The sequence below is a fragment of the Centroberyx gerrardi genome, chromosome 4 (genome assembly GCF_048128805.1).
Source record: "Centroberyx gerrardi isolate f3 chromosome 4, fCenGer3.hap1.cur.20231027, whole genome shotgun sequence".
Taxonomy (NCBI): Eukaryota; Metazoa; Chordata; class Actinopteri; order Beryciformes; family Berycidae; genus Centroberyx; species Centroberyx gerrardi.
In genome coordinates, this window is record NC_136000.1 from 19,527,780 (window position 1) to 19,546,936 (window position 19,157).

Below are 19,157 nucleotides of genomic sequence, written 5' to 3' on the forward strand. Positions count from 1 at the left end.
TTTCTAATAACTTTAAAATAATTGATAATTTGTACCTTATGACACAGTGAATTGCCACATATATTCGAGCATACTCAGGCCAAATGGAAAAGAAGAAACTGTGGTGTGTGTGACAGGCGGGCCTACATTTGTGTGACTGAGGCTTATTTCACAATAAGCATGCAGCGGGACGCCGCTGACAGCCCACTTCCCTTTGCATTTCGTTATAACTGTTTTGAGAAAAATTAATTGCTTAATTGTTTATTAATTCGCCATCTGTTTGAATTCATTTTCATGAAATGTTTAAACGAAAATTGTGGTGCAAACTTGCACGCTCCGAGAGTTTGGAGACGACCCGCTGTGCCCATTATAAAACACTGGAAATTACTGGCAGTCCTGACATTAAGAATGACGGTGAGCCATTAAAACATCTCCTCGGAATGAGCGGAGACATAATTTTTATCTGACTTGGTTGCCTCTCAAAAAGAGCAAGAGAGGCAGCTAACTAAAATAAATCAATACACTATTGTATAATGCTTAGCCTACATAATATAGTTATATAATATACTTATAAAATAACACTCTTTGTGCTATTCTCTTGACATCTATTTCAATAAGAGCTGTTTCAATTTCGAGCAAGGAGAAAATGTAGAAATTCTGAACAGAATTTTCTCCACACCAAAATCTAGCACAGTAGGAAGTTTTTGTTCAGAATCAGTATGAAGGCCAAGAGCAATAAAAAGACAATGGAAACAGGTGATAAGCTGCAGGTTTGGGTTATATAACCCACTAAGGACTGTTGGCACAGGAAGGCACCTTGGTATCTGGACTAGTGGAGGCAGTTATTCTGCTTGTGTGGTCTGAGGCCAGTGTAAAGCCAAACTGATGCTCCTTCTGACTCTGTGTGTGTGTGTGTGTGTGTGTGTGTGTGTGTGTGCCCGTGTGTCCGTGTGTGTGTGTAGGTGAGAGAAGAGAGGGTGCTTTGTGTGTGTGTGATTGTTTATGTGCTGTTTGCCAGTGTGCTTATGTTTGCCTGTGTGTATCACTGTCCATGTCTCTATCTGAGGACAAAAGGCACAACGAAATAATCCTCTAATTCTACTGCGACTGCTGGCTTTGTCCATGCCACCCTTCCTGTGGTGCAGCACTTTGCTCTCCTCATGCAGGGTGTGGTTGAGGTCCAGAATATCATAGCAAACACTAAAGGAACAGGGCTGTTATGATGCAAAATCTCTTTCACAGACATTGGCTGATTTACATATCTGCATGTATGAGCAGACAGAATGATGGAGGCTTCAGTGAGAGAACCTTAGCATGTTTATATCGATAGAGAATGCACAGATGCCAGTCTGTCTATTGATTCAAAGACAAAGGGGTAAAGAGAAAGGAGGGAAGGAAAGACACAGAATAAAGACAGAGAGAGAGAGAGAGAGAGAGAGAGAGAGAGAGAGAGAGAGAGAGAGAGAGAGATGAACTCATATTGAGACACAATCAAATCCATGCGCATGCTCACAGTCAGGCGTAGAGCGACTCATCAGAGCTGCACACTCTGTGGGTTGGCATTTTTCAAAAACCCATGTGAGGCTAAAGCCAGTCCCCTCTCTCACAAATCTGTCACGACATGCTGGCAGCTCCGCTGTGATTGGCTGAACGGCATGAATCAGCAGTCAAAGGTAAAAGGTGAAATGTTTAGCATGGCTGCTTGTAAATAGTATTCATTGTGACTGGAAGCTGATTCTCTGTAAGAGTAAAAGTAGAGGTGTTGTACATTTGTGCTTTAAACACAACATTGTGCAAAAACATTTAAAAAAATGATTGCTGCCAAATTGCACACGGTACAAATTGCAAATTTATTATTATTTATTTAACCAGGTAAGTCTCACTGAGATTAAAAATCTCTTTTGAAAGAGAGACCTGGCCAAGAGGGCAGCATGGAGGACAAAATATACATAAAAGTACCTTACAAGAACAACATAAAAAGACAAAACACTTAGGTAAGCACATATATAGCACAAATAAATACAATCAAGATTAATAGAATGAATCAAATACATAAATGTGCAGAATCATTGTCCAATATAATTACATTCTAGAACCTTCGTAATAGAAGAAAATTCACCAAATCATTCTGTAGTACATGTGGCAACCATTGACAAAGGGAAATGTTTTTTTTTTTATTAGATTTTACTACATTTTACTTCATGTCCATATTCTGGCAGGAAGAAACAGAGAGAGGATAAATGCAGCGAAATCTAAACAGTTGATTTTACAGTTTTCAGAGCTACTAACAACGATCGCTAGCCGCCTCCCTGAGGTCTTTGGGTCCATCTCTACAGGAATTCAAAAAGCCACATTCCAACAGGCTGATTTTAGGGTGATTTACCATTCAGCATTCACACAGACACAGGGGACTCGAACCGTGTCTGATGTGTGGCTGCTGTGTTAGCCTTTGACCCCAGCCTGTCTGGAGGGCCACGCTGACAGAGAGTCAAGGTCAAGGGGAAGGGGGAAGGGCGCGGGCCGCATCTGAGGGCTGTAAGGGCTCCTGTCTGGGAGAGCAGAACTCAGACAGTCCCAGACGTCTAACCGAGGGGGAGACGGCGCTGGGTGTTGTACCCCTCAGATCCCCACCCCGTCCCCTGTCTGTCCCCGCTCACCTCCATGGCCTGGAGGGTTGGGGTGGGTGGGTGGGTGGGATCAGGGTGCACTGATGTCTAGAGACTGGCAGGGTGCTGGTTCCCAGACACGAGGGATAGACGGGAGAGACACAAAGAATCAGAAATATCACAAATCCATCCCAATGGTTTTACTGAAGATTAAACCACAGCCTTAAATTCCCGTTTAATTTATGATGCACTCTCTGAAGTAGTAATTTGAAATTTCAAAATATTGTCATGTAGCAGACGCTTGTGCCCAAAGCGGCTTACAATAAGTACATTTTGTCAACAGTAGTCTGACCGTATATCACAGTCTTCATCAGCTAAGCCTTCAATAGGAATAAGCATTTTTTTAAGTGTAGTTTTTTTCATTAAGAGTAAGGGGAAGAAGATAGATACATGATAGGTTAATTCAAGTAGGATGTAAAGAGTGTAAAAGATGGGTAGCGATTCAGCCGTTCTGACAGAATGGGGGAGCTCGTTCCACAATTGCAGTGCCAGTCAATTTTTTAATTCATTTAATTCAAAATGTACGACACAGTCTTTGCTCCTTTAAAGTTTATTTGGAAAAAACAAGCTGCATTCTGAGTTTAGGCACAGAGAGAGACACAGAGGGAGCTTTGCACACAGCTCTGTGAGGGCACCGGGTTACGGGGGGCACAGAGCAGTGATGGATGTCCTGGTGGGGCCCAGGCATGCAGGCAGACACATCAACACAGGAGACTATTACAGGCCGATTCAAAGTCTATCTGCAAATATGAAGCAGAAGGAGCTCCCCCTGCAGGTAATAAACGGCGCCAGCAGATACTCTCCAACCTACTGTATGTCCCCAACCCCTCCATTCATCCTGCCAACCGACATAACCTGCCGTACTCTTGCCGTTCTCCTCCAGACACATACACACACTTATGCACACACACACACACACACACGGTCACAGATATAAGGCCCCCCAGACCTCCCGGGTGATCCGCACTGGAGCGTGTAGCCACCTGTCAATCACCAGATCCCGCCCGCCTTAAGAGAGACATTTCGTCTGGGACAACGGCAGCCCGTCCCTCCCCATACATTCTGCCTCCCCTAGCAACCATGGCTGGATGACTGAGAGGCTTTGTCCCCTCACAACAGGAGTCCACCATTGAACCCGGGAGCCCGTAGCAACCAGAATTAGAGGGTGCCAGAAAGGGTCTTTTCTGTGAACCGGGTGAAAGCCCTGTTCTTGTCCCTACGTCTGGGATTCATATCATGGGCCTGAATGGCGTTCCCTCCTCCTTTTAAATGCTGGTGTAACGGAGCGTATGAAGGGGCTAGCGGCGAGCGGATAGGATCATGGCTAATCTGCTGTTCCTCTCCACTGTGGTCCGATAGGGACACTTAAGCAGCCTCTGTGGACAGTTAGTGGCGTGGGGAGGCCCGCGGATACCTGGGGCGGGCAGAGCAGTGAGGTTCATCAGTGGGTTGCAAACAGAGCAGAAAAGGGACGGGAAGGGACGGGACGGGACGGACGGTGGGAAATGCACGCACTTTATGGTACTCAGAGGGCAAGGATTGGACCAAAATTACCCCAAATTATAGTCCAGATCTGAACTATGTGAAATGTTTCGGAAGTCAGACGCACCTGCTATAAGAAATAACCTTTAGGGGACACTGAAGCTGCATAAAACATGTGCAGACTAAATACAGAGGGAGAAGAGTATGGTGCTTGAATAGTTTATGAACAGTTTTATGGACTTGTGGATGCTTTCAATAGCGGCTTTTACAAGTCTCTTTATAAGGGAGCGAACATACGTCCCTGAATACTTCTTTAACCCCTGTGGATCCTCAAGCATTCTCGGATAATTGTAAAGTGAACTCAGTGGAGTTTTATGCAGTTTATGTTACTCCCCTTGGTACCCTAGGCATGATTTAGGGGTCGTAACACAGAGTGATTGACAAATATCTGTGAGTTTAGAAAGGTCTTATGAATAGGGAAGTCCTACAGCATAATTACTGTCAGAAATATTATTTTGTTTCTTCTGAACAATGGTTTCATCTTAAATTGAGTTCCGTAAAAATATTAGTAACAAAAATCCAGATACCCGCAATATAATCAACCAAGAGGTGCCATAACACGACCTCCCACGTAGCCTTTGGTCTTGTAGTGTTCTGTATATGCTACCTCACGATGTATAGCAGATTACAAACTAATCTCAACTCACAACCAGCATCACTGGCATGCAGAGAAAACATACAGTGCCTGGTATGTTCTTTATCATTAATGAGCGTCTCTCTGGCCCCCTGTATGGGAGTATGTTTTGTATAGCTTCCATTCTAAGCTCTCATCCTGAACCCTCTTTCCCACCCTCTCCTTCCCCGAAGCTGTCAATCAAAGATCTTGATTGAGCCTGGATGGCAGGCAGTCAGTCATCAGCAATGGAAGTGAGGCCTCATTCTGTGTCCGGCCCTCCCTCTTTCATGCCCCCTTGCCTCCTCAAGTTCTCCGTCTCACCTTCTCTTCTTCGCTGCGGACTCTGTGTACCCCACTCTGCTCTTTCAGTCTTTCAGTCTCACTCTCTTCCTCTAAATCCTGACCGCCAGTTTGTGTTTTTTCAGTGGAAGCCATAGCTGTGGTCAGTATGGAGGGTAAAGCCGGGCGTTCAAACACTTGCTCCTGAACCCAAGGTGTCATGAGCCCATAAGGCCTGGCTCCCTTGACCTCCAAGGGGAAGGCCTGGTATCATAAAAAAAAAAAGTCTGATTTAGTTTTAACAGGCCTCTGCATATGCCCTTTAAGTGGCTGATGAATAAACATGAGTAGAGTTGGGGCGGGAACTGGGGGGTTGGGTTGAGAAGGGGCCCGGTGTGTGTGTGTGTGTGTGTGTGTGTGTGTGTGTGTAGGGGGGGGTGTCGGGGGCAGGGAGGGGGACCCTTTCTTCCCAGCAGGGCTGCATCTCGTTTAATTGGAGCACTTGTGGCACCATTACCTCCTTTACTCAAACACGTTACTGATGACAAAAGAAAACAGCACTAAGCCTGCCTTTGTTAGACAGAAGACTAGATGAGGAGATGGATTCCTCGCTGCTACTCATGTGTGGGAATCATCCACACTCCCACCATGAGCTGCTCTCTTAAACCAATGAAATGCCACAACCAGGTGAACTGAATACAGAGTACATGTAAATTCCCGGTGGCGCAGCCATCATCAGAAAATGATGGATAGACTGGATACTTATGATATACAGAAATAAACCGCATAATGAAATGGCATATTTATGGACAAACTAGGCGCCACGTTAATTCATCCTATCTGTTGGAGGGTTGTTTCACTTAAAATAAATCTACTCCTCCATGTTTCTACCAATCCCTTTAAAAAATCAAGGAGTATAGTACCTCAGTATATGTGAATGCACAGGAATTTATCATACAGTCCTCTCTCTCTCTCTCTCTGTCATTTTTAAAATGACGGACTGCAGCGTACGTGTGCAGCCCTGACAGTGACCTTGCTCTCTTCCTCCCCTTTGACCCGAGGTCACGATGATGAGGCTGGGGTCTAGTTTGTTTTTGGCCACACTAGTGTCCCGAGAGAGCGATGAGGGTGTGACCCTTCCCCTTGGTCTGACCCCTCTGGAGAGCGGACTGCGGAGGATTCTCAGCTGAACGAAATATGAAGCCCTTTATACTGCTTCTTATTTTGATTTTAGTAAATCTTGCATTTGTAGTCCATTTTCCTCCTTTTTTTTTTTTTTTTTTTTTACAAAATGGTAAATATTAAGAATTCACAAAATAGACTTGTAAATATTAAGAATTTACCAAATTGACTTGTTGAATCCAAATCCAAAGAAAATAAACATAACATAACTTCTGCAATAATTACAATTTATTAATTTTCACAATTACCTTATCATTAATTAACTGATCAAGATCAATTTTCAAAAGAAGATGATAAAAACATTCTGTAAATGTACAGATCTACTATTGACCAAATTATTAATTTTCAGATTGATATGTCATATCTGGATAAAAATATATTTTATGGCATAGCATAACTTAGTTTCAAACATCACAGTTCTTCATTTTTTTTTCATTCATATTCAGTAACATGCTACTTGACTGTCATTACATCTTAATGTAAAGGTTATCTTTGTTTCTCCATGAAGACACACAAAATTAAATCACTGGAGTTGTTTTTCTCAATGTTTCACAATATGAGGAAAAGATAAATCAAACAAAAGTATGCAAATATACAGATAACAAAGGAAGTCAACATCTTATCATAATAGTTCATAATGGTAGAATTCTGTGCATTCACTTTTAACTTCACCTGCATTATTACTCCACACAGACGTTTTGACAGACACAAATCAAAAGAGGTGAAAAAAGTACGATATGAAAGCTCCATCTGAACATCCTTAAAGTGCAATTCAGATCAAATGAACACAAGTGAGTCTAAAACACAGTAAAACACAACCAGGGATCTAAATAGTAGAAGTAAAAAGAACGCTGTTCTTGTTCTGACAATTACAATGAGATTGACTTTCTCTTTTCTAACAGTGTCACAGTCATTTGTTTTGTTATGGTGCATTTATTATGATTTTGTCTGACGAGTTAAAGTCATGGTTATTGTCCTGCCAAACCTTTTGATATAGGCCTATGTTACTGAGGAGTACAAAATAGCTGTGAGTCTACACTGCAAAATATCCATTTTAACACGTCATTTAGTCTAATATTGAGCCTTAAAATCTTGTTTCCCATTCCAACAAGTGAAAAATTCTTCAAATGGGGTGAAATAATTTCCTATGCAGTTTCACCTGTTTCACAAAGGACAGTATGTTAAAATAAAGCAGATTACTTCACTAGTATTAAGATAATGTCACTTGATTTTAAGAAATTCTCTGGTAACATGGAGATTATCTAATTCCATTGGCAGATTATTTCACTTGAGTTAAGAAAAAGAAGATTTTAAGACTCAGTACTAGACAAACAACTTGTTAACAGTGACTTTTTTTCAGTGTATGGATAATAGCTATTTTTGATGGGTGTAGAATAATTGTATTGAATGAATATTTGTGTCCAGCAGGAGAATATACAGAACAGGTGGGCCATGGGATTACAGAGGGAGATCCGTCAGGATCAAGACCTAGCATCAATTCTGCTCCACAGTGAAATTTGATTCCGCTCTGCAAAAAAAAACAAAACTGTTATTACAAACAATGAAACTGACACAACCATTAAATAGACAGACTAGAGTAAATAATAAATATTCCAATATTTATACATTAAACATATCTCAATAAACAGAGTGTGATGCCAAGGTATAACTAAATTAACTTCCTTCTTCCTTCTTCCTTCTTCCTTCTTAAAATTTTGGGCTGGATATCTCTGTGTGTGACTAGGTAGATGGCACTGAACACATTCTCCCATTCATTATACAATAAAGTATTGTGGAATCCCTCAATAAATGCATGAAATTCCCTTTTTCTAATAGTATCATTTCCATTTCCAGACCAAGCATGACTTGTGTTGCTGAAGTCCAAGGTCACTTTGAATAGAACATGCAGATCTGTGAAAACCCCTATCAACAAACAGCACAGGTGAGCATCACGTGGAAACACAGAGCGTTTCACCCTCGACGCTCACAGGCGTACGTGACATTTCTGCCATGCTGACCCCAACCTCTTCTTCACAGTCTGTTCACACTGAATTCAACACTAGGAATGCATATTCCCAACCAGGGACAAGAATTACAATGAGTCACATGTCGCCACCGCAAATTGGGATCTGCTGCCACCTTGAGGACATTTATCGCAATACATTTCATTTCATAACAACAAAAGGCACATGCATCAGTCGCGTGGTGTGAGAATATGATATCACCATGACCAGGAGTCCTGTTGTCAGTAGGTCAGATAAGCAAAAGGGACACTTACACCTCTTTGTTCCGCATGTGGTTATTGTATTCCAGGATGGGAGGAATGCTCTCTTCATCCTCAGGTAGCTGTGAACAATTAAAATTCAATCATCTTCATTCAGGAAAAAACACAGAACCAACAACAAAATGAAAGCACTGTGTTAAAACGTATTATAATTTGTGGTACATATAACATCTGATCCAGAAAGCCATACCACCATCCAAGACAGGAAAATGATGAACTGTTTCTTTGTAAATAGTGGTTGGCTGACGTGTGACTGTATGTCATTCAGTGAAGTATGGGTGAGAAACAGCCACAGGCCAACGGCTTTATAAAAACAAAACTAAAAATATGTCTACATTATGAATCAAAATTTGATTCAAAAAACTTAAAGGGGCCCTATTATAGGAATTCAATTTTTCTTATATTTATACACACATATGATCAAAGATGTTTCATGTAGACATTGCTAAAGTCTGATTTTGTTTGAGTGGTTAAATTTAAAGTTATTGTATTTTCAAAATGTCATCCTTTTTTTACAGGGCATTTCAGATGAAGTGGAAATCCTCCACTCTGCAGGTTTACCTCATTTGAATTGAAATATTGAAATATTGTGATTGTTCTGCCTGTGAGGACTTAGTCTTCAAATTCATTCCATAAATACCCTTTACATGAACTAAACTAATTTGCAAAACATCATGAAGAACATTATTCTATCTTGAGCCATTGTAAATTTGAAAACAAAATTATGAAAACAGAATAATATGGGACCTTTAAGCAATCTGGTATTAATATAATTTTGCAATGTTTGTGGGATGAAATACTGAAAGAAGGGTGAATTAATATCGATATTCCTTTTTCAAACTGGCTTTAAAGATTAGTGTCTCACCTCCCAGTAGGGCTCATCATCAAAGCAATTGTCATCAGCAGCATCTCCCCAGATAGGTAATCTTAGGATACAACCTGAGAAGAATACAAACAAATCATAAAGCTGTCAGCCCTATAGACACACACACTGTATTTATATGTATCCTGTACATCCGTCTTACTAAAACACACTCCTCCTACATCCTCATACATAATTTTTTTAGCATTACCGCCTTTATTAGATAGTTCAAAGTAGAGAGAGATGACATGCAACAAAGGTCCTGGGCCGGATTCGACCCCAGGGCGTCACATTCATAGGACGCCCCACATATATACATTCTGACAATTTACATGAGCAAACTGAAGAGTGCTTCATCAAACCGGTTTTTAAAAATGTGTTTCTCACCGACCAAGATGCCTCCTCCTACACCAAAGCAGATCGCCACACACATCCCAGCGGCCTGGTGACCGCCCTGCCGCGTGGGCACCATGTTTTTGAAATCACCCTCAAAGTCAAAGGTGTTGATCAGCCTTCAAAACAAAGATTTGGGTCTTGTTTAAAAAAAATGGAAAGTACACAGTAGGACAAAAGTTCACATTTGGCCACAAGAATACAAATATCACTCATTTAATTTTCTTTTCCTTAAATGTTGGTTGACAATCTTCTATCCACCACGTTTAGAACTTAAAAGCTATCATTCATTTTCATTTAATTAAGCTCTATTTAAGCTCTATTTAAGCTTACAGACCATTTACTGGTGGCCAGGTCATGACCTCTGACCTCTGTAACAGGTGTCACTTTTGCAAGCGAGGAGAACTCACCCCTCACGGCCGTAAACTGATTCAGTGGCAGCTGCGGCAGTGATGGCACCCACGATGCCACCTATGACTCCTGGCATTGCATGGAGGTTATGGATTCCACATGTGTCCTGGATCTTCAGATACTTCTCCATGAATGGCTAAGAGAAGAGAGACACATGAACGAGCTTACTATACAACCCTAACATTTTAAATTAGCTTAGTTTGGTTTAGTTTTGTTTAGTTTTTAATACTCAGACAATTAATAGACAGAACAGGAACAACAGAGAAAGAGAGACAAAAAGTTTGAATCAAGTGATTACTACGGTTGTAAACATTATACTTTCTTTGTTTCACATATAAGATATAACAAAAAAAGAATATGAATAATAATAATGATAATAGGGGAAAAACATTTGGTTAAGTTTTTATATGACAGTGAAGTGTCAAAGTGGGTTGTAATTTAATTTAAAGTTTTGTAGCTGGATGACTTGATTGATAGACAATTATAGAGCAGGAGACAGTAAGGTTGATAGCTGAATGTAAAAATTCAAAACAAAAAAAAGTTTAGCCTTTAATAGTGGAATGGAAAAAGGGGAACACTACCATACCGTGAGGTAGATATATCCCAACGTGGAAACGATGCCACAGCAGAATCCGACTATCAGAGACCCGTAAGGCATCAGCATGAACTCTGCTGCAGTTCCCACTGCAACACCACCAGCCAGCGTCGAATTCTGGATGTGAACCTGTGGCACAAAATGTTTGTTAATAAGAGAAGAAATCCAGTGTATCAGTTTGATATTTCTGAAGCATTTATTTGGTGAAGGATGTGTATATCAGGTGAAATAGAAAAAGTACAGCTTCATATCAAGGCAAAATAAATAACAACACTACTGTCCAGTACCATGTCTAGTTTTCCATGCTTCTGGAAGAGGCTGGAGATGGCCACAGTGGTGAGCACAGTGGAGGCCAAAGCCAGGTAGGTGTTGATGGCCGCTCTGTGCTGCCCGTCCCCATGGTCTGTGATGGCTGAGTTGAAGCTCGGCCAGAACATCCACAGGAAGAGGGTTCCTACACAGACAGGCGGTGGAGGTAGTGGTAAAAGGGCTTCATAAACATTATTTCATAATTACACAATTTGAATTACTACTATAAAAGCAGAATACCACTGGAATAACGGGAAGCACTGGATTTTTGCCAAGAGCAGAAAACAATCAAAAGCGATTCTATGTACTATAAATAACCAATGTGCAATTCTTTACTGTATTCTTTACTGTAAATCAGGCCCACCGATCATAGCAAAGACGTCCGAGTGGTAGACCGAGCCCTGCAGGCGACTGCTCTGGTCCAGGTTAGGCCGATAAAGCATCCACGAGATGGCAAGACCATAATAACCACCAAACGTGTGGATCACCATGGAGCCTCCAGCATCTCTGGCCTTTAAAAAGGAAAATATAAACTAGAAAGCTATATTTCCTGGAGAAAATGTGTGGGCTAGCTGTAAGCTACTGGAGATAAGCAGTAGCAGTAGGAGTTGTAGTAGCAGCAGCAGAAGTAGTACCAGTTGTAATAGTGTAGTGTTAGTATTAATGGTTGCTAGGATGTTACTAGCTAGTTGCTAAGGGGTTACTGGGTGGTTGCTAGGTGATTACTGGTGTGTTAATAGCTGGTTGCTAAGTAGCTAGTAAAGTTACATTTTTTAAAAACTATAAAGAGAATCAAAAAGTTGGTTCAGGTTCAGGGTCATACAAAGTACCTGAACATTTTAAAGTTTGAGCAGAGTGATAGCTGAAAGTATGAAGAAGTAGAGTCAAACTTACATGTATGAGATTGAGGATAATGTACTCCTCCACAGCGAACAAGGTAACCCCAAACAGAGTAAGAACCATCAGCTGGACTGGACTGACCTTCCCCAGCACTGCCCCGTAGGCAATTAAACAGCCCGCCACACAGAAGTCTGCATTGATCAGGCTAAAAGCAAAACAAACACAAGCCAAAATGTAGTATACATAACAAGCTATCTGAGGAGAAATGTGTTTTAATCTGTATTACCCAAATATAAGAGGCAAAATCTAATCAGTCTGAGGATGCACTGATTCAAGAACATTGATTCAATATGTCATTATGGGCACCGAACCAATGGTAAACGTACCCCTCTCTCTCTCTCTCTCTCTCTCTCTCTCACACACACACACTCACACACACACACGCACACACACACACCTATCATATCTGTTGACACACAATGTGGCGGCGCTTCAATAGTATCATAATGCTTCATTTGCACATATGAGTTTCTGTTTACCATTCTACCGCTGTGTCCACAGACAGCAAATCTCTTTTGCCAGGAAATATCTATGCAGGATAATGTCAGACTGGTTTCTCCACTTCCTGTCTATGCCAAGGCTGTTTTTTTTTTTTTCATGCAGGTGGAGACATATTCCCATCAAACATGTTACTTAATAGTTACGCAAAACAAAATCCTGTTTTTTAAGTTTCTATTGCTTGTGGACAACTAAGTTACCTTGTACTTAAAAATGTGTTTGCTTGTCTTTTTTTTATTTGGCCTTCAGAAAAAAAGTCAAAGTAAAAAAAAAAAAAATTCATATCAACTATCAATTTTGACCAATTAAGCTTTTGACAGCATGCAAATATGTTATATATATGTATATATATATGTTGTATATAAGTTTTGTGATGAGTACAATTCAGTAACATTACAGGTGAAATGCCTCTTGTTCAATCACATTGCTTATTTGTAATGTTGTAAAAAATTATTTGATCAGACTACTACAAAGTTTACTCAAGCATCACGAAATGAAGAAGAAAAAGAAGAGGGGATCATTTTAAAACACTGAGAACAAAATTGAACATTTACTTTTCAACTCCAATCTTGATCTTTCCGTCGGTGTAGTCCAGCGAGTGGAACCAGCCCTGCATCAGCAGCGCCCATTGGAGGCCGAAGGCTGCGATGAGGAAGTTGAAACCCACGGCACCAAAGCTGTAACGCTTAAGGAAAGTCATCAGGAAGCCAAATCCCACAAAAATCATCACATGGACATCCTGGAAACCTAGGGCAAAAACAGAGGGAGGGAGAGAGGGAGAAGAGTGATAGGAGTTGGGACACAGAGTAGAAGAAGGGAAGAGAAAGGAGTAGAAGGGAGGTAAGTGTGAGATGGAAGGACCAAAGACATACAAGTCAGGTGGACTGGAGACTCTAAATTGCCCATAAGTGTGAATGCAATTGTCTGTCTATCTGTGGTAGCCCCCAACCTGTCCATCAAAATGAATGAATGAATAAGTGTGAACAATGGAAGGTGAGAGAGAGAGGGTGAGAGAGGAGGTTTCTGAAATGAGTTGGCTTATGTCAGTCCAAGTCCAATCACGTTAGAGGCAATTTAAATATAGAAATAAAATGTACAATTGTGACTAAAGGTCATGGGAATTATGAGAGGCATTCAGTTACCCATTGTCAGCGGGATACATTTTTATGGGCCAAGTTTTACTGGATATATGAAGGGAAGGCTTCCATTCTATGTTCCCCTATCCTGCATTCTACCTTCCTTCTATCATCTAAGTATGTTGATGTTTCCTCTCTTATTTAAGATGATGTGATTTGATGAGATGCTGTCTTTGTCATGATAACAACATCATGGCTCAAAAGAGCCGATGCAATTTGAAAGCAGTTAATCAGTGTGGTGAAAAATATCAATCTCAGCCACACCAGTTTGCTTACTGCATCAAACAGACCGGTCCTTTCCAAACCTCTATGGCTGATGTTATTTCTGATAACAAATCAGGGTGCAAAAACCAATTTACAAAAACCTATTAAGTTATGAATAAGTACTAAATTAAAAGTACATAATTTACAGTGAATGGAAATGCCAGTGGAGCGATATCGAAAGTTTGGTTTCACAACATGGCAACACAGTGTAGGGTGACATGCAGGAATGTGGGATGAAAAAGGGGAAATCACGTGAACATGAATCAAGGACAGAATGTATTTACTGTTGCTCGCTGATTAGTTGTTGATATGTTATTTTCAAACTACATGCATTCAGAAAACATCTTACATCTATCAACAAAGTGTCAAAGTGTCTAAGACTTATAGGAATTAAAGATATGCCTGAAACAACGTGAAACAACATGAAAAAGCTGAAGATTTACAAAAGCTATCATGTGGCTGAAGCTTCAACTATTCTAGTATGAATAACATCTGCCCCAAAATCAGTAAGAGAGAGCTTGATCTATTGTAGAAAGTATAAATAAGTCACCCAAAAACACCAATCACTGGGACAGATCTCTCTTCAGTACGAGATAGTGTTTAATTTCTGTCGTAACCAGCACACACTCTCTGTGGATACCAGCATCAACCAGCCAGTATCATTTACAACAATAAGCAGTCCCACTACTGTAACCGTCTGACACAGCTCGGGGCACAATAAGCTCCTATTGCACTTTGAAACATTATCGTTTTTATAGGATATGCAACAACAGCCACCTGTACTAAATGTTATATCACATCAGACTGAACAAATGCTTCATAGCTCCACAGACAAAAAGGTTTTAGTTGTGACTGTACTGTCCTCCTATCAACACAGATGGAGGGCGCTCAGATGATGCTCTCTGAAAGGTGACACAGTCAAAGTGTTGGAAATAAGGTCCCGTGACCTTTGTATGAGGCCTGATTGGTCTCCAGACAACAAACTGTGTCAGGAAATACATTTATTATCTGACATCCAACACCATAGCAGAGATGGCGTCCAGATAGTCTGACATTGACACCGTGGGTTGTTGGGGAGTATACAATCAACCACACCCATAGACACGCACGCCCACACACACACACGCGCACACAGACACACACACACGCACACACACACACACACACACACAAACTAAAACCAACCCTAGATTAAAAACTAGCAAGCAAATTCTTAAAATTATCAAAATGAAAGAAATCTGTTTTCACCAGAACAAAGAGGTACACATGTATGGCCTGTATAGATAAGATATGAAACTTGAGGAGAATCAAAACCCAGGGGAAATGTGCACCTGTGTGTCAGAGCCTTGTCAGCAGTATGGAATAACTGCTGGAAATAATCTGATAATAACTCAAGGTGAAACAGTATTTCACTATAATCAAAACAGCCGATTTATTGACAAATGTTTATAAAGCATCATATAAAATGCAAAGAAAGTAGCCAAATACACATGCATGTATAAAAATATAGGTATTAAGGTTAAAATATGAAGATACAAGATATAGGGCTGGTTGCTCGGACATGGATAAAGCCTAGTGCTAGACTAAAAACCAATAGAGATTTGTATTGAAAATTAAATCTTAGTCTAGTACTAGGCTTAATCCATGTCTGATCAACCAGCCCATAAGATATACAAGTGATACAAGTGATATAAAAGTGATCTTTGAGTTAGTGTTTTTCTAATTATCCATTTGGAAAAGAGAATCTATCCATGAAAAAAACAGAAAAAACACATGTAAAACAGAAAAGGCAGTCACACCAGTTCACTTACTTGGATATCTGAAGTAGAAGTCGTTCTCAATGTCGCTTGATATGTTGTTTGCTTTCCTGTGTTCTATCCAGTGTGTATCAGATTCCTCATCATAACGAATAAAAACGCCAAACAAGATGATCATGGCAGTTTGCCACACAAAACAAACCGCTGGAAGACTGAGCCGAACATTGGTGTTTTTTGAACGGTCACACAATTCCCTGAAGCTTTGAATACAGCCCATTGTGGATTTTTTATTTTTTTTTTAAATAAGGAGGGATAAGAGGGCTGTTGGACAGCTGAACTATTTAACTGTCTTCTGCACGTGTGACAGAGAACCTTTAAGGGTCCTGAGCATCTCAGCCGCAGGTGAAGCTGAGCGGAGGTGTGTTTGCATTAATATGAAGACACTCCCCTGTCACTCCCTCCTCCACTACGGCACGTGGAATACACTAGAACACACACAGATACACACTCTGTTCAGGGGGTGATACATCTTCAGTTAACAAGCTGCTCTATTAGTTGCTCATAAGATACTAAGATAAACTAGAAGACAATATGAAAAATGGCATTGCATCTACAAATTCTTCTACTACTATTACTATAACTTGCAATAACAGGTGAACAGTGGGAATATGCCTCACATCCTGATTAAAGCGGAGGAAGATGATCATCAGTTAGTTTACACAAAGGTCGTAAAACAACATCAACTAATAGAGGAATTACATGACCTTAAGAAAGTCTTGGAAACTCCTCCCTCACTTCCATGTATGTTAGAAGAAAGACAAACAGTTGCCAGCTGGAAGCTCATCCCTAAACTCCCTAAAACTCCCTAAACTCATCCCTAGACTTGTGCTTCCGCCTCTCCAACACTACGGACACTCTCTGCTTTGCTCCTGCCTGCTTATCTATTTTTCGGCAATATTTTTCTGTTTTTCCGGCTGCAAAGCACAAAACTATGAGTGGGAGTTCCTGTTGACTACTAATTCTACAGGATTAAAGTGATCAGAGGTTGTGATCACCTATTTTCAAACTTTTTCACCATTCGGGATTACACGATGCCTCCTCACACTCTAGAATCTCTAAAGTGCTCAGAGTGCCATAAACTGCTACAGAAGATTGCTTTACTAGAAACCAGAATTTTTGCATTGGAAAATGACAGAGAACTTCATGACACACTTCCAATGTCTTCAGTCGGTGAGTTAAAACAGCCTAGAACTCAGGCTCAGAGTGCTAATGAAGTGCCAGCATTGAATGATTCCATAACCTTCCCAAAACTTGGTAAACCTGAACCAGTACCAAAGAAACTAACTGAACAGACTGAGTCTGCTACCCACTGGTATACGCTCGGCGCAAAGCCCAAAAATAATCACACAAATAGACAGCAGACTAATGCAAATAAGAGACTGCAGTCATCCCCGACATTACGGCTGGAAAATAGATTTGAACCACTATTGAATCAGAAATGGCGACCACTATTGATCATTTGCACAAGGAAGAACGGCAACGAACTAAGGTGCGCACAGATAAAGGGTTAAAGTCAAAGGCTTGGACGGACAAGAAACCTGGCCCCCCAGTGGAGCAGACACCTGTGCTGGACATTCTCATTGTTGGAGACGCCGCTATCAGAAACATAAGCGGTAAGATGATCAAAACATGTTGTTTTCCAAGTGCAACGGTCTGTGACATCAGTGAAAAAATCCCCCAAGTACTGTCTGACCACCCAGAAATGAATCAAATCATTGTACATGTGGGGACAAATGATATTCGCAGAGAGCAGTCGGAACTGCTAAAGCTGGACTTCATTGAACTTTTTAACAGACTTGGCAAACTAGAGATTCAATCCTTTATCAGTGGGCCATTACCAACAGCTGACAGAGGAATCAATAAGTTTAGCAGGCTACTTGGATTAAATACATGGCTGTCCAAAACCTGCAATTTAAAAGGACTGAACTTCATTGATAACTTTAACCTCTTCTGGGGGCGTAGAGACCTTTTCAGAGCAGATGGCCGCCATCTAAACGGGTCCGGAGTGAAACTACTAACGGACAATCTCCTCTACTCCCTTCATCACCCATCTGCCCCCCTTCCGGATGCACTCAACTCTGACACACTTCAGTCCCAACTTCAACAGCAACCCATAGATGACCAGTCACTCTCACCGCAGCCCCAGTCCTAGCCTCAGCTTGGAGCTCTCTGTTCCTCCAGATCACCCTCCCCCTCCCCCTCCCTCTCCCTCTCCCCCGCCTCCCCTCTGTTAGGATTCACAGATAAGATGGAAGAACTGGTGAATGCCAAAGGACTTAAACTCACCCCCCGACCCCTTCCCCGCCCCGTCCTAGCCAGCCCTCAGGCTCCACCACCCCCAAAGCCCCGCTCTTCAATTCTCCCCCTCGTCCCCCTCGCCCATGCCCCCCCCTATTCAACTCCCAGACGTCCTCCCTCAACCTTCATCCATCCTGGAGGCGCCAAGCGCACTGTGTCACACTAGCATTGCTGATATCAACACCGGAGAAGCAAACAACTGATGGCCTTGGGGTCCCCGCTGCAATGTAGCTGGTATTCATGAAATTTCCCATATCAAGCTGGGACCCAGTACACGTATTGCTGGATCACAACCACCACCAAGAGTGGAGGTGTTGCAGCTCTTTTCTCTGATGTGTTTCAGTGCAAACAGGTGTCTTTGGGGGATTTTACATCTTTTGAATACCTTGCTTTTACTTTGAAATGTACTATTCAAGTTTTATTTCTGATTGCATATAGACCACCTAAACAGTCCAACAATTTCTTTGATGAATTTGGTGAACTCCTGTCCAAAATCTCCACAGATTTTGATTGTCTGGCTATATCGGGTGACTTCAATATTCATGTTGATAATCCAAATGATAACCATGCTAGAGAGCTGACTAGAATGCTAGAGGCTTTTGGTCTGTTTCAGCATGTGTTGGGGCCCACCCACTATCGGGTCCATGTCTGATCATTTCTGTGTTTTCTTTGATGTGTCTATAAATCTGGAACTACAAGCTAGGCCAAAAATTGTTAAAAAAAGCTACATCAATGATAATACTGCTGCAGCTTTTATGAACGCCATATCTATGTCACAAATGCCCACCGCGCATTGTATTAATGACCTTGTTGAAAATGTTAATTGTCAAATTAGGAATGCCATTGATGACATTGCACCAGTTAAGGTGAAAATCTCTGGTAAGCAAAAAGCACCCTGGAGAAATGCTATGTCTGTAAAACAACGGAAAAGAGAATGCCGAAAGGCTGAACGTAAATGGCGAAAAACAAAATTCCAAGTTCACTATGATATCTACAAAGAGGAGCTTCAAAACTACAACATAGAATTGAGAAATGCCAGACAATCCTTTTTTGCCAAGATCATTAGTGAAAATACAAACAATGCACGTACACTTTTTACTGCAGTTGTTAGACTGATAAATCCCCC

The 19,157-nt window shown here is 41.1% G+C and overlaps 1 protein-coding gene across 1 annotated transcript; it reads right to left on the minus strand.

Moving 5' to 3' along the window:
- Positions 1 to 7,614: 7,614 nt before the first annotated feature.
- Positions 7,615 to 16,056, minus strand: rhcgb (Rh family, C glycoprotein b). Its single transcript, XM_071920616.1, has 11 exons — positions 15,728 to 16,056; positions 13,071 to 13,263; positions 12,013 to 12,163; positions 11,483 to 11,630; positions 11,097 to 11,263; positions 10,801 to 10,938; positions 10,214 to 10,350; positions 9,798 to 9,922; positions 9,414 to 9,487; positions 8,543 to 8,610; positions 7,615 to 7,792 (listed from the first exon to the last, which is right to left on the minus strand). Exons 1-11 carry the CDS (start codon positions 15,948 to 15,950, stop codon positions 7,759 to 7,761), a joined length of 1,458 nt encoding a protein of 485 aa, XP_071776717.1. The 5' UTR covers positions 15,951 to 16,056; the 3' UTR covers positions 7,615 to 7,758.
- Between the last annotated feature and the right edge of the window lie 3,101 nt (positions 16,057 to 19,157).